This window comes from Mustela putorius, unplaced genomic scaffold (genome assembly GCF_011764305.1).
Source record: "Mustela putorius furo isolate JIRA1106 unplaced genomic scaffold, ASM1176430v1.1 tig00000174_pilon_pilon_pilon, whole genome shotgun sequence".
NCBI classification, from domain to species: domain Eukaryota; kingdom Metazoa; phylum Chordata; class Mammalia; order Carnivora; family Mustelidae; genus Mustela; species Mustela putorius.
This window is the reverse complement of record NW_025421304.1, coordinates 28,348,041-28,362,719: the sequence shown is the minus strand read 5'-3', so window position 1 is coordinate 28,362,719 and position 14,679 is coordinate 28,348,041. Positions and strand designations below refer to the sequence as shown.

Sequence of the window (14,679 nt, the reverse complement as noted above, 5' to 3'; positions counted from 1 at the left end):
TCTCCAGCATGAATTTTGACAGACCAGATCTCATAATTATAGAATCTCAGATTGCAAAAGGAACTTAGAAGTCATCCAATACTCCCTTTCAGTTCCATACCGCAAGGGTTTATTTGCTAGTAAATTACGTGCCTTGCTTAGAGAGTAGGTGAGGATATCAAAGACTCTCAAAATCAAGTGGGGGTACGTAAGCAGCGGTCAACAGAGCATAATGGATAAGAAAGTGGCTCAGGGGTTGGTTTGTCCGTTAATCAATCTATTTTTACCTATCCTCTCCTTTCCTTTTTCCCCTCCCCTCTCGCCCCCTCTCCTTTCTTCCTTCCTTCCTTTTCCTTTTCTTTCTCTCTTTCTCCCTTTTTGTAAGTAGGCTCCACACCCACGACCGTGAGATCGAGAGTTACCCCCAGATGTTAGTCTTCGTAAAACCGGATACTAGGCATGTTAGCCGAGACTAGCTGTCCTGAGCAGCTAGCCCTTAGACACAAAACAGTACCTATCTCATCGACTTGTGATCTTAAAATGAACTGTAGTTTCTCTGTATTGACTTGTAATAATAGGACTACATCAGGTTTTACATTGAAAGTAAATAAGGCGCTAAGGGGTGGGCCGCAGGAGCCTACCTCCTACAGTGTCTCCCAAAGTTTGACCTGCCCACACCTGACAGGGCTGCTGGAGACGCCGCGCATGCGCGCGGGTATCCCTGAGCTGGGAAAGACCTATGCGGCGGCCAGGAGGCGCCGCGGAGTCACAACTGGACCTCCCGGCTCCCAGAGGCCCAGTTCGGAACGTAGGGGTGGAGCCAGTTCTGTGCGCAAGCGCACTGAGGGCGCGTTCCGTCAAGATGGCGCTCGTGGAGCACGTTGTGGCAGATGCCGGGGCTTTCCTGCGAGACGCGGCTCTGCAGGTAAGGAGGGCTACCGCCAAGAGGAGCAGGGACCGAGCTGGACCGACCCCTGAAGTGTTGCGGGCAGTCGGTCAGTGCATTGCGTGGTATGGATGGGTGTAAGCTGTGTGGGTCTTTCCGCAGGACATCGGGAAGAACATCTATACAATCCGGGATGTCGTGAATGAGATTCGGGATAAGGCCACGCGCAGGCGGCTCGCCGTCCTGCCCTACGAGCTGCGTTTCAAGGAGCCCTTCCCGGAGTACGTGCGGCTGGGTGAGTGCCTCTGCCCCGGTGTCGATGGCGAAGCTGGGTCCCCGGCTACCGGCTCGGGACCGACTCGGGTGGGAGTGGAGGTCTGGCTGTTTTATCAGCTTGGATTCAGAACCACGTTCTAGGAGATCATGGTGGCAGAGGCTCTCTGGGTCAGGAGTCAGCCAGGCCTTGCCAGTTATTAGCTATATACGGGTTACTCACTCTTTCTGAGAAGTAACTAATGGTAATAGGGTTTGGTTGAAGGATAAAATAAGAAGCTTTTAGTACAGTACTTAATACATAGTAAGTGCCCAACAAATTTTAGCTGCTAATACCTGCTTTTTAGGAAATGTGAGTGGTATTGTTATAAAGCAGAGTCGTTACAGAGCAGTCCAATAATTTTGTTTCATCATAAACTACAACAGTTATTAACAGAACTAACTTGTAATCCCATTATGGAATCTGAATATCCTATTAATCTGGCTTGTTATACTTAGAATGAAAGAATTTTAGACCAGAGAAGATACCTTCTATTCCAACATAATACCAGATTTAATAAGGAACTCTCATCATTTGCAGACATTATGCTTTTAGTTACTTTCTGTTAACTTTGTTCTGTGTCCCATGGTCTGGACTGAATAAGGATGTCACAGTAAACCTAACTGGCTTGAATTTTAATGATAGGGAGTACAAATGTCTCAACAGTGAGTAGAAAAAGGAAATGAATGAAAATATTAAGAATGTTTTTTTGGGATATTGATCCTGAGTTCTTTTTCATACTTTCACTATGGTTCCCCAAGGTCATATAGCTTTTTGTTTCTAATTTGAGTTGGGGCTCTCTTTACAGTGACTGAGTTTTCAAAGAAAACTGGCGACTATCCCAGCCTCTCTGCCACAGATATTCAAGTGCTGGCACTCACCTATCAGTTAGAAGCAGAATTTGTTGGGGTGTCTCACCTAAAACAAGAACCAGAAAAGGTAAATCAGGAGGATTATTGGTTTTCCTCCTTAACTTTTTTATTCCAGGAACTATCAGATACACGGAGTAGAGGGAATAGTTGGACCCAGTGTCCACATTACTCTGTCTCCACACTTAGCAAGTCATGATCTATCAGGTTCGTTTCTACTGACCCCCAGCCCTTAGGATTTTGAACTCAGACATTGTATTTCATTGATATTTCTTGGTCTCTCTCTCAAAAAGCAAAAAAAAAAAAAAAAAACCCACAAAATCATTAAACAGAATTAATAGTAATTCCCTAATATTGTCAAATGTCTACCTAGTATTCACATTTCCCAGTTATTTTACAATTTTTTTTTAAACATTTGTCTGGATCACGATCCCAGTAAGATTCTAATGTTTCATTTAGCAGATGCATCTCAGTATCTCAGTCTCTTGATCTGCAGGTTTTTAGAAAGGGTTGGTTAAATTTGGAAAATGCAGAAATAGAGTAAAATCAGCTATGTTCGGGGCGCCTGAGTGGCTCAGTGGGTTAAAGCTTCTGCCTTCGGCTCAGGTATGATCCCAGGGTCCTGGGATCGAGCCCCGCATCAGGCTCTCTGCTCGGCGGGGAGCCTACTTCCTCCTCTCTCTCTGCCTGCCTCTCTGCCTACTTGTGATCTTTGTCTGCCAAATAAATAAATAAAATCTTCAAAAAAAATAAAAAAGCTGTGTTCTTGCTATTTTTAAACAGAGTTCTTTCCAAAAGCAAGAGAGAACACTATGTGCTTGTCTGGTTTTTTATTTGTTTGTTTGTTTAAACTCTTGCCACTTTCAAAATTCTAGGTTCCTATTGTGCTTTCAGGGACTTGCCTGCATTGGTTAGTTCAAGAGATTAATTGATTTGTGGCTGGGTCCTATTGGCTTTTCCCAGGCCAGAAGATTTTATAAGCCAAATAATCATGTAATAATTAATTTCAAATAGTGTTAACTAAGAATTGCTTAATATTCTCTGTCTCAAATCATCAGAAGTCTTCTAAACTCATGTGTACTAATTGGGACTGCCTTCACATGTTTTCAACCAGATTTAGAGCCCTCCAGTGCAAAGAGCCTAAAACTGATGGGTAAAACACAGATTTCTGTGTGTCACTGAAATGTTTTAGGGAGATGGGGTAAAGGGAAACATAAAGCCTGAGTCTGAGACTGAGCACAGTGTGACTAGAAGCTGGCTATCCATTTGGCATCCGTCAGTTCACGATTCCTAAAAATAGCCCTTTTCCTGCAGCCTTTTGGGCAGAAGTTAGATTTGGGGATTGTTTTGTTTCTTACAAATTCTGTGGGGATCTTGAACTCATGACTGTCAGCTTAAGAATCTCATGCTCTACCCACTGAGCTAGCCAGGTGCCCCAGGAGTTAGATAGTTTCTAACAGAAGCTTTAAAACAGTATATCTTTGGGCGCCTGGGTGGCTCAGTGGGTTAAGCCGCTGCCTTCGGCTCGGGTCATGATCTCAGGGTCCTGGGATCGAGTCCCGCATCGGGCTCTCTGCTCAGCAGGGAGCCTGCTTCCTCCTCTCTCTCTGCCTGCCTCTCTGCCTACTTGTGTTCTGTCAAATAAATAAAAATTTAAAAAAAAAAATCTTTAAAAAATAATACAGTATCAGGTGACTGGGTGGCTCAGTGGGTTGAGCCTCTGCCTTCGGCTCAGGTCATGATCTCAGGGTCCTGGGATCGAGCCCTGCATCGGGCTCTCTGCTCAGTGAGGAGCTTGCTTTCCCCCTCTCCCTCCACCTGCCCCTCTGCCTACTTGTGATGTCTCTCTCTCTCTGTAAATAAATAAATAAAATCTTTAAAATAATAATAATAATATAATACATTATAATAATAATACATTATGTTTTGACCCAGCAATTCCACTCTTAGGCATTTATCCCAAGTATATAACTAAAGATACATGTAAGTTTTATAAGTAACGTTGTTCATCAATGCATTCAAAAAAGAACTATTCCAAAGTCGTTATTTGGTGGTTATGGGATCACTGAATAATTATTTTTATGTTTCCCAATTTTTAATAACTGTAGGGAAGATACTTTGTTTTCTGTTGACTTACTTTTCATGCTCAATTGTCAGACTGTGTATTTCTCTGCTTAGAGCTGTCACTTTTTTCTTTTCTTTTTAAAGGTTAAAGTGAGCTTATCAAGTCAGCACCCAGAAACTCCTCTCCACATTTCTGGTTTCCATCTCCCCTCAAAGGTAATTGCTTAGATAAGCCATGCTCTCCTGCCCTCTTTTGCTATATATTTCCACAAATTGTATGCAGTGAACCACATTTATGTAAACTAATATCCTAGTTTTTCCAGCCCCTGTCAGATCTGACTTGTGTCATCTATCATTCCGTATGTAATCCTCTCAATTTTCAGGTCTTAAAATTAATTTTCTTTTCACCTCAGTCTAAACCCCCACGAGAAACAGTACAACATGGACAGCCAGCTGGTGAGCCTGAGAACCTAGAATTCACTTCCTTCATGTTCTGGAGAAACCCTTTGCCTAATATTGATCATGAACTGCAGGAGCTGCTGGTAAGGCCCTATGTATGATTCCCCGAGGACAGCACGCCAGCTTCTTCCTGCCGTTCCCGTGGGCTGGGACTGTGTGAATTCTGTTGTTTCAGATGGACAGAGATGATGATGTTCCAAGTGAGGAGGATGAGGAAGGAGAGAACGGATTTGAAGAAGGGAAAGACAGGGATAGCGACGATGACGGGGGCGGTTGGATAACTCCCAGCAACATCAAGCAGATACAGCGCGAGTCAGAGCAGTGCGCTGTGCCGAAGGATGTGCGGGTTGGCTGTGTGACTACAGACTTTGCCATGCAGGTGGGTGGATGGGCATCAGCCGGACCTAGGCTCTAGTTCATAACCTTTACAGGAGTATGTACAGCTCTACTCTGTGATGCCTCTTTTCCTGGTTCTAGAAACTTTACCTGTGCTCTTTGATTATCTATAGCTTTGGTTGGGAACTAGAAAATCAACATAGTGACAAAATAGATGTCTTGTATTAAGTTTCATGTTCTGTTCTCTGTTAGGTTCTTGGAAAAGGTAGAGGTTTCCAGCTCCTGAAAGAGTGTATCTTTGTGTTTGACAAAATAAATATCTTTGTTTTTGTTTTGTTTTTTTTAAGCTTTTAAAGGCGACACGATAAATGTCTTTGTTAAGAGAGATGCTTAGTGAGGGGCCCTGGGCCAAAGACCTGGCCCCTTCAAATACAAGGGGGAAATCTAGGTCTTAGCTCTAGTTTACATGCCTTGAGTGGCCTCCTGATCTTCCTTTCCCTCAGCAAAACCCCCTTATGAACCAAACCAGGCTTTGCGAAGTCTTTTCACTGTAATTGTACAGATGTTAGACTTTGGTTTTGCTGACTTGGGTGGTGCTTTTGCTCATTGGTTGCAGAACGTCCTGCTACAGATGGGGCTGCATGTTCTGGCCGTGAACGGCATGCTGGTCCGAGAGGCCCGGAGCTACATCCTGCGCTGCCATGGCTGTTTCAGGTATGCAGCTGACGATCTACACCCGCGGCCTCTTTGTGGACCGCTTCTCTCCCTGTCCTTGGTGCCAGCTTCCGGAAGGATGGCCTTGTGTGTAGGTTTTCCTCCCCCTTGTCCTTCATATGTACCTAGGTTCTGTCCTCACCAGAGCACTGAAACCTCTGGGACAGAGACCACCAGTGACCTCCTGTCTTAGTTTTTAGTCACAGGATTAAAGGCGTGGATTGTGGAGCAAAGAGCCCTTATCATTTAACCACATGCACTGCAGCATTTATGGATGAAATGATGCCTGGGATTTGCTTTGAAATAATCCACGGGTGGGAAGAGCGAGTGGGGGTAGGATGGAACAGGATGGCCATCAATGGATAGTCGTTGAAGCTGTGTGAGGGGCCCTTGGGGGTCTGTTGTGTTCTTTGGTCTACTTTATATTTAGATTTTCTATTAAAAAAAAAAAAAAAAAGGTGGAAGGGATTCGGATGACACAGGCTCAGATCCAGATTCTGTCTCGCAGTAGCTTTACAGAAGTTGGTGAACTCAGATTTTTCTTGCATAAAATCAGAAGGGCTGATTGTCCTAGAAGAGTGTGATATCTAGAATACAGGACACAGTCCGCTCAGGTGAACTGTTAGTTCACAGAGCATGCCCTTCTCTTCTGGCTCATAAAGTGGTCTTCATGGGGGCATGGTGGGGTGCTAACGTTCTGTGGGCAGGCCCCAGGGTCTGGGGGTGTACTTCAGCTTTGCCAGGGAAGCATGGCCCTGGGATTTTACGCTGCAGTGGCCGAGAGCCTCTCTGTAGATTCACTCCAGATTTGGTGGCCATCATACAGATCATCTCGTGGAGGAGCAAGGTGTCTCCTGGGTCCCTAGTGCTGTTCCACTGAGGGTAAAGTTGTGTAGATGGACTACTGCTCCCCTGCCAGCTTTAAGACAACCAGGCACTCGTGCCCCAGGGGCCCTGCCCTACCATCAGCCTCCACCTTTTTCTCAGTCTTCAGTTTGGAAATGTACCAGGCCTAGGACAGTGAAGCTTCATGAAATCCCATTTCCCCCGTTGCCCTTTGTTATAAAACCCCAAGTTCCCCAAATGAACATGCATTCTTAGCAGCCCTAAGAAACGTTCTCCATTCTTGTGAGATTAGCCCAGTGACTGAGGCACTTGCGGTTTATTCTCAAAGACTTGCAGGTCAGGAATTCAGCTTCTTGGGAGATTCATCCAGTCGTAGCAGCTTTCCAGTGTTTCCTGCAGCATTCATTAATACATTCTGGGCACTTCTGGAGCTCGCTCCTGGCCCAGCATGGCTGCCATCTCCAGGCAAGGTGCGGAGAGCCGCGGGAATAAGCAGGAATAAGCCCTTTGACTTGAGTCAGGTGCCATTGAGAGCACTGATTGTGGAGCCACCTTCCTGGCCTTGTAGCTGCCACTTACTGGCTCCGTGCCTCAGTTTCCCCATCTATAAGATGGACAGAAGGCGAGCTCTATAGGATTGTTTTGGTGTTAAACTTGTGGAATAATGTCTAACAGTAAGACTTCATTACTAGTGTAACATTTGGCTCAACTTCGAGCTGAATTACGGACTTGCTGCCTGTGGTACTTTGTTCATCTTTGCCCTTGGCACAGTGTAGTGGCGGCTTGTCTCAGCAACACAAGGCTGGGCGGCCTTGGTCTGTGACATATTGGGCCATTCAGTCTCCCCTGTTCCTTGCTGCTTCCTTCTCCTCCTCTGACAACCGTGACTCATCTTGTGCTCTGGGGACGGGGTTTGCTCCCCATGACTTCTTTGCCAAAACTTTCCTTTTCTCTCCAGAACCACATCTGATATGAGCCGAGTATTCTGTTCGCATTGTGGAAACAAGACCCTGAAGAAAGTGTCCGTGACCGTTAGCGACGATGGAAGCCTGCACATGCACTTCTCACGCAACCCGAAGGTGCTGAACCCTCGGGGCCTCCGGGTGAGTGGCGGCTCTCCCACTCCCCTCACAGCCGGGCCTGCAACTGGCAGAGCAAGACCTCTTAGCTCTAGGATCAGAATCTGCAGAGAGGACCAGGAGAGGCTTGGCATGGAACTGTCCCTCTGATGCCTTGAACCCAGCCTTACCTTGTGGCCCAAGATGGTCTGGCACTCTTCTAGTTCCGTCCCTGCCCTGAGATCAGCCCTTTCTCTGATTCCTTATGGAGAATGGGGTTTTGAAGCACAGAGCTGAGCACAGGGTAGGCTCCTTGCCCTAGGGGTTCAGAGATGTCTCAGCCCATGGTGGATAGAGATTGTATGTGATCATACACAGGAATATTTTCTGTTAGATACCTGGATTTTAAAATGAGTTTGTAAATTCCATTTCAACCCAACAGAGTTCATGCTAGCCCTCCCTGATACCTTGACACCATTTTCCATAATTACTTATTTGCTCAATCCTAGAACACTTGTTTCAGAGTTACCCACACCAGTGAAAATGGTACCTGCTTAGTAGAATTCTGTGTTTGGAGGTAACTCCATTGCTAGCTGAGGGTGTGTAGTCACAGCACAAGGAGCAGTGACTGATAAACTCCCCTGATGTCATCTGCCTGCATCCAGAGCCATCAGGAAACTTGACATTAACAGGATCGGACCTGTTTGGATAGGTTGCCCGCCTAATGACCTTTCCTTTCTTGTTTGCAGTATTCGCTTCCCACTCCCAAAGGGGGCAAATATGCCATCAACCCCCATCTGACTGAGGACCAGCGCTTCCCTCAGCTGAGACTGTCCCGAAAGGCCAGGCAGAAAACGGACGTGTTTGCCCCTGACTACATAGCTGGAGTATCTCCCTTTGCGGAGAATGACATCTCCAGCCGGTCGGCTACGCTGCAGATCCGAGATAACACCTTGGGAGCAGGGAGAAGGCGGTTAAATCCCAATGCTTCCAGAAAGAAGTTTGTGAAGAAGAGGTGAAGTGCAAGCTCCGCGGACCGGCGGGATTGCCGCCGCGGCTGCCGAGGCGCGCGGGTACCTCGCTGCCCAGTTGTCAGGTCCAGATCCCTCTGGGTCCAGGCAGTCGGCCTGGCTTATGCAGCGCTGCTTCCTGACTGCCTGGGATGGGTCGGGTTCGTGGTGGAACTGGGCCATCCCTTGGCCTGGGAACATCCAGAGAGCTGGGATTCCTGGCATGCTGAGCAGAGTTTGATGAAAACAGAAGGAATGGCCCCATGGAGCACATCCTCAGCATTCAAAGAAAGGAACTTCCAGCTCATAGTATTTTTCTAATAAATGTGGTTGTGAGCTCCTGTGCCTTTTCATTACGTCACCAAATGTCTAATGCTTAGGTAGTTGGAAGGTAACTCAAGCTGTATACTCAGCTATCAAGCATTTAGATTATATTTTTTACAAAAAAAATATACTAGGTCTGTTATAATAAAACAAAAGCAACTATTTTTTCTTTTTTAAAACTTATTCTTGGGGCACCTGGATGGCTCAGTCAGTTAAGCATCTGCGTTCAGCTCAGGTCATGATCCTGGGGTCCTAGGATCCAGCCCCACACCAAGCTCCTGCTCTGTGAAGAGTCTACTTCTCTCTCTGCCTGCTGCTCCCCTTCTTGTGTGTGTGCTTTCTCTTTCTCTGTCAAATAAATAAAGTATTTTTTTAAAAAACAACACACGGGGTACCTGGGTGGCCTCAGTGGGTTAGGCAGGCTGCTGCCTTCAGCTCAGGTCATGATCTCAGGGTCCTGGGATCGAGTCCCGCATCGGGCTCTCTGCTCGGTGGGGAGCCTGCTTCCTTCTCTCTCTGCCTGCCTCTCTGTCTACTGTGATCTCTCTCTGTCAAATAAATAAAATATTAAAAAAAAAAAAAAACTTACTCTGGAGCCTTTCATTCATTTAAGAGTTCAGTGTAGTGAACTGCTTTAGCCTTTCACCTAGTTTCAGTCTTACTTTGCCTTGTTTCCCTTTTCCTTTCTACACCCATGAGTACGCCAAGAATCTCCTAGGAAAAGGATGTTCTTTTGCCTCAATTTAGGAAACTTAACATTGATGTATTACCATTAATGAAGTAGAGCAGAACTCAGTTTCTCCAGTTTGTTCCACCTTCCTTCCTATTTCTGAACCCTTTACTTAAGGATTGATGTATTTTAGTGAGAGAGGGGCAGAGGGAGAGTGTCACGCAGAGCACGAAGCCCAACATGGAGCTCAGTCCCACTACCCTGAGATCATGACCTGAGCAACCAAGAGTTGGACACAATCCACTGAGCCACCCAGACACCCGTGAACACTTTTAACCTATGCCTTGTGCAGTTGACTTTTAAAAAAAATATTTTACTTATCAGAGAAAGTACACAAGCAGGGAAAGCTACAGGCAGAGGGAGAAGCAGGCTTCCTGCTGAAGAGATGCTTTATCAGTTGCACCACCCAGGCACCCCTGCAGTTGACATTTTTAATATTATAACTTTTTTTAAACAAGTTTTTTTTTTTTTAAGGTTTTATTTATTTATTTGACAGATATCACAAGCAGACAGAGGGGGAGGCAGGCTCCCTGCTGAGCAGAGAGCCCGGAAGCCGGGCTCGATTCAAAACCCTGGGATCATGACCTGAGCCGAAGGCCAAGGCTTAACCCACTGAGCCACCCAGGGGCCCCAGTATCACGTTTTTTAAATGTCCCTCCATTTGGGTTTGACAGATTGCATAACCACAAGCAATGGTGGTAGGGGGAAACCCTTTGGGCAGGAATGTTCCATGAAAGGTAGATATATAGAGTATCATGTTAAATGACGCTAACTTTGGTTACTTGGGATATGAACCTAGTACAAGACTTTTCCCAAGGTCTTTATATATTGATAGTATATATACAAATAACATATATATATACCTAATCTTAAGGAGCTTTTGATGATCTTCAAAAACTCCTTAATTAGGTTTTTTTCTTGTATCGTTATCTCACCCATTTGGCATATAGTTAGATTGAATTTAAACAAAAAACATTGGGGCACCTGGATGGCTCAGTGGGTTAAAGCCTCTGCCTTTGGCTAAGGTCATGATCCCAGGGTCCTGGGATCGAGTCCCGCATTGGGCTCTGCTCAGCAGGGAGCCTGCTTCCCCCTCTCTCTCTGCCTGCCTCTGCCTACTTGTGATCTCTGTCTGTCAAATAAATAAAATTTAAAAAAAAAAAAGCATTAAGGTTTTTCCCATTTTTTTTTTAACATAAGTAAACACAGTTTTAAAAGTAAAACCCAGGGGCACCTGGGTGGCTCAATGGGTTGAAGCCTCTGCCTTTGGCTCAGGTCATGATCCCAGGGTTCTGGAATCAAGCCTCACATCAAGCTCTCTGCTCAGCAGGGAGCCTGCTTCCTCTTCTCTCTGCCTGCCTCTCTGCCTACTTGTGATCTCTATCAAATAAATAAATAAATAAAATCTTTTAAAAAAATAATAAAAGTAAAAACCAAAAGGTATACTTAGAGGCAGATGCCACTCCCTCCCCTCCTGTTTCATCTTAACAGATAAGGTCATTGGTTTCTTTTGTTTCTACTTCATCTTTGTTTTGTTCTGCAACTTTTTTTAAGATTTTATTTTTAAATAATCTCTACACCCACTGTGGGACTTGAATTCACAACTCTGAGATCAAAAGTCCCATGTTCCACTGACCAAGGCAGCCAGGTGCCCTAACTTTTTTCTTAAACTAATAGTAGTAGGGGCACTTGGCTGGCTCAGTAAAATCCATCCATATCCATCCACAGAGATCTTCCTTGTTTTTATCACTCTGTCATGAAAAGCTCCTAGTTCAAGCACTTCATCATGTTACAGGCTCATCCATTTACTGGGCAGGACATTCATTGTTTACTAGATGTAGGTGCTGTGAACAGCAGTCCTCCTCTACGTGAGATTAAATGCCTTAAACTCACATAGCTTGTGAGTGTCCTGCCCAAGATTTCAGCTTAGTCTGTCTGCTTTTATGCAACAAATGGACCAGTGGAGACCATAACAAACAGGGTGAACACTGGCTCTCCTGCTCTCCACCTCTGTGAAGCTCACTGAAGAAGGTGCCGGACAGGCTGGCCGTCACCGCTGCTGTCCAGGGTGTTGAAGGAGAGGGCCGTAGGGGCAAGATCCTGTGAAAGTCTGTTTCTCTTTCTCCTCATACTGTTAGAGAAAAGCAGGGGGTAGTATAACACTCATGTGCCCAACATAGAGGTCAATTTTAGGCAACCAACTTGAACAATGGAAACCTGAGTCAGGTAGAAGGACCTTTAGGGACACCCAACCCCAGACCATCTCACCCCACCCCTGCCACTACATACAAACGGGCCCATCAGGTGACCCACCACGAAATATCCGTAAGTCCCAGCTGAACAATAGGTTACTTATACTCAGACACAGATACCAAAAAAGGAAAATTCCATACTTTCCCAAAAGGCTGCTCTGGTCCCACCCAGCAAAGAAAACCGCAGAAGGATGCTTCTCACAGTTCACAGACCAGAGCTAGTACTGTGGCCCCACCCACCCAGACAGGACCAGGAAATGCATTCCAGTCAACAGCTAGAAGGTAGGATGTTAGAAATACTTGGTGAATAGCCATTAGTAACAACCACTAATTGTAGAGATGCATACAAGTAACTTTGAAATAAACTTGGGAGGGGTGCCTGGGTGGCTCAGTGGGTTAAGGCCTCTGCCTTCGGTTTGGGTCATGATCCCAGGGTCTTGGGATCGAGCCCCACATTGGGCTCTCTGCTCAGTGGGGAGCCTGCTTCCTCCTCTCTCTCTCTGCCTGTCTCTCTGCCTATTTGTGCTCTCTCTCAAGTAAATAAAAACAACAACAACAAAAAAAAAACTTAAAAAAAAAGAAAGAAACTTGGGAGCAGGAACAATGGATAAAATGTTCTAAGTTTGTGCATAGTAGGCTGTTAATTCTAGTGTTTAGGTCGTTAGGACTTGAAGTTTTAAAAGTTTAGGAACTTTTATCTAAGTTATCCTTGAAAGTTTTGATTGCTAGTTCAGGACATGTGAAACTCATATTTAACCCAAATACTACTGGCAACCTTGATTGACACTTTTAGTTATTAATAATTAATAAGAGTTCTGAGATAAGGAAATGGAAGTACTCCATAAAAATCTGCTCTTTGCTCCTTTTCTTGCTTCTATTCTTGCCAGGACCTGCACCCCTACCCCACTTTACACAAGGCTCAGAATGTCCTCCTTATAAGCGACAAAGAGTTAATGATTTCTCGAGAGTCGATAATATCTAAGGAAGGGCCAGATGAGAGGGACCGCCACAAAGCCATCATGTGCATATTCCAGACCACTGGGGCCAGACATCTCGATGCCAAGACCCTCTGGCTCCAAAGAAGAACACCTGGGCTCCCGTCTTTGTTCTAACAGGTTCCTGGATGCCGGGGAGCACACATACACTGGATCACTATCCTCCCATTTGAACAAAAAGGAGACTCCTACTCCTTTCCTTTCTGAGTCTCCCAGACACATCAACTATATCGGTTCCCTATCTCCAATAAGCTCTGTGGACTCGCATTTGATTTCTCTCCTGCATGAAGCCAAGGACCCTCTTGTCTAGTACTGCAGGACCCCCTCTGGGTCCCTGGATCAAGAGTGGCAGCATCAGTTCTACACAACTATCTTCTTTAAAGCAAGATCCGTTAATAGCAGTGTTAGTGACATTCCCAAAACACCTCCTAGGAAAAAGTACCACTGTAACCCACCATCAAGCAGCAAATGCAAAACCCTGGGACCTCTGGAAGCACAGCCCCCACATGTACTAGTTATTTCCACCCCAGTACACGTGGACTGGGGGATAGCTATAGTGGAAATGATTGCCGTGTCTAGCTCATTGTGTTTGTGTGTTCATGAGTTTGGAGGTAAATTCTCATCAATGCAACCTTTCTGCATTATTAAGACAACAATGAGACTGTAATTCTGGGACCCATGATGACACGGAGGTATGGTGAACATTTACCACACTGTAGTAATGAGCTGTTCACAGGTCTGCAAACTTGGGAACTGGGTGGGGTTTATCTTTCTACACCCTTCGTGAGGCACATAGCCACGTTCTTGAATGATGTTTCATAAATGCTTGTAGGACTCACACCAGTTTGGAGAAAATGATCAAGAGACAAAGAATGCTTTTCCCTAACTTTTCTGGTAGTTTGCTCTTGGAAATTACAGATGAGTTCCCTCCTCCTGAAGGTATTTGTGCCACAACTGAAGAGTTACTAGTGGAAGAAAAAGGATCAAGCATTGAAAATGGAGTCCCTTCTATACTTTATATTTCTTCAAAGATTTTATTTATTTGACAGAGAGAGACACAGTGAGAGAGGGAACACAAGCAAGGGGAGTGTGGGAGGGAGAAGCAGGCTTCCCCACTGAGCAGGGAGCCTTACGAGGGGCCTGATCCCGGGACCCGGGAATCACGACTGAGCCACCCAGATGCCCTCATTCTATACTTAAAATTAAAACTCTGTGATCTGACATCAGAACTCAATTTGCTCTATCAGATAATACCTCTCCACAACACATACATGCTATTTCAAGAGAAATTTCAGTTTACACATAGCGGTCTAAGACCAGTAGAGAATGGCCTGACACAACATATAACATGACAAAGTTCCAGCAAAACACACAGGAACATAGAAGTCCAACCTAACAGTGCAGGTTCCACACCCTCGTGACTAGGCTGGGGGACAGGAGGGGAGGAGGTTTACAGCAGAAGAATCATTAATCCCCTAATACCAAAGGCCTGTTCCCTCCAGGGATATCTGGCTGGTAGCCATGGGAGCCACTGAGGACGACAGATGCCTGGGTCCCCAGACAGGCCTCTGTGGCCCAGCTCTGCTGCACCAAGTCCCGGATCCACAGCAAGGGGCGTTGGGGACTTCTTATGCTAAAAAGGAGGCACCCTCATGGAGGCAGCCACCTGCTAAGGTGACTAATGAGGCTGTTTGTGTTCTTTCATCCGGAGGAGGATGGGGGACTCCTGAGATTTCTCCTGCCTCTGCTCCTTTGTTTCTAGATAATGAAGACCATCAGCGCTGGCTGCTCCCTGATGATGTGGGAGAGACCTTGAGGACACGGTTTTAAGTCAATGTGACCAA

General features: G+C 45.7%; 1 protein-coding gene across 1 annotated transcript; it reads left to right on the top strand.

Annotated features, from left to right (window-relative positions):
* The first annotated feature begins 773 nt into the window (after window positions 1-773).
* NOB1 (NIN1 (RPN12) binding protein 1 homolog) lies at window positions 774-8,872 on the top strand. Its single transcript, XM_004744556.3, has 9 exons — window positions 774-904; window positions 1,028-1,160; window positions 1,987-2,117; window positions 4,256-4,327; window positions 4,525-4,653; window positions 4,746-4,949; window positions 5,523-5,620; window positions 7,425-7,569; window positions 8,274-8,872. The coding sequence occupies exons 1-9, from the start codon at window positions 842-844 to the stop codon at window positions 8,541-8,543; spliced, it is 1,245 nt and encodes a 414-aa protein (XP_004744613.1). The 5' UTR covers window positions 774-841; the 3' UTR covers window positions 8,544-8,872.
* Window positions 8,873-14,679: the final 5,807 nt, after the last annotated feature.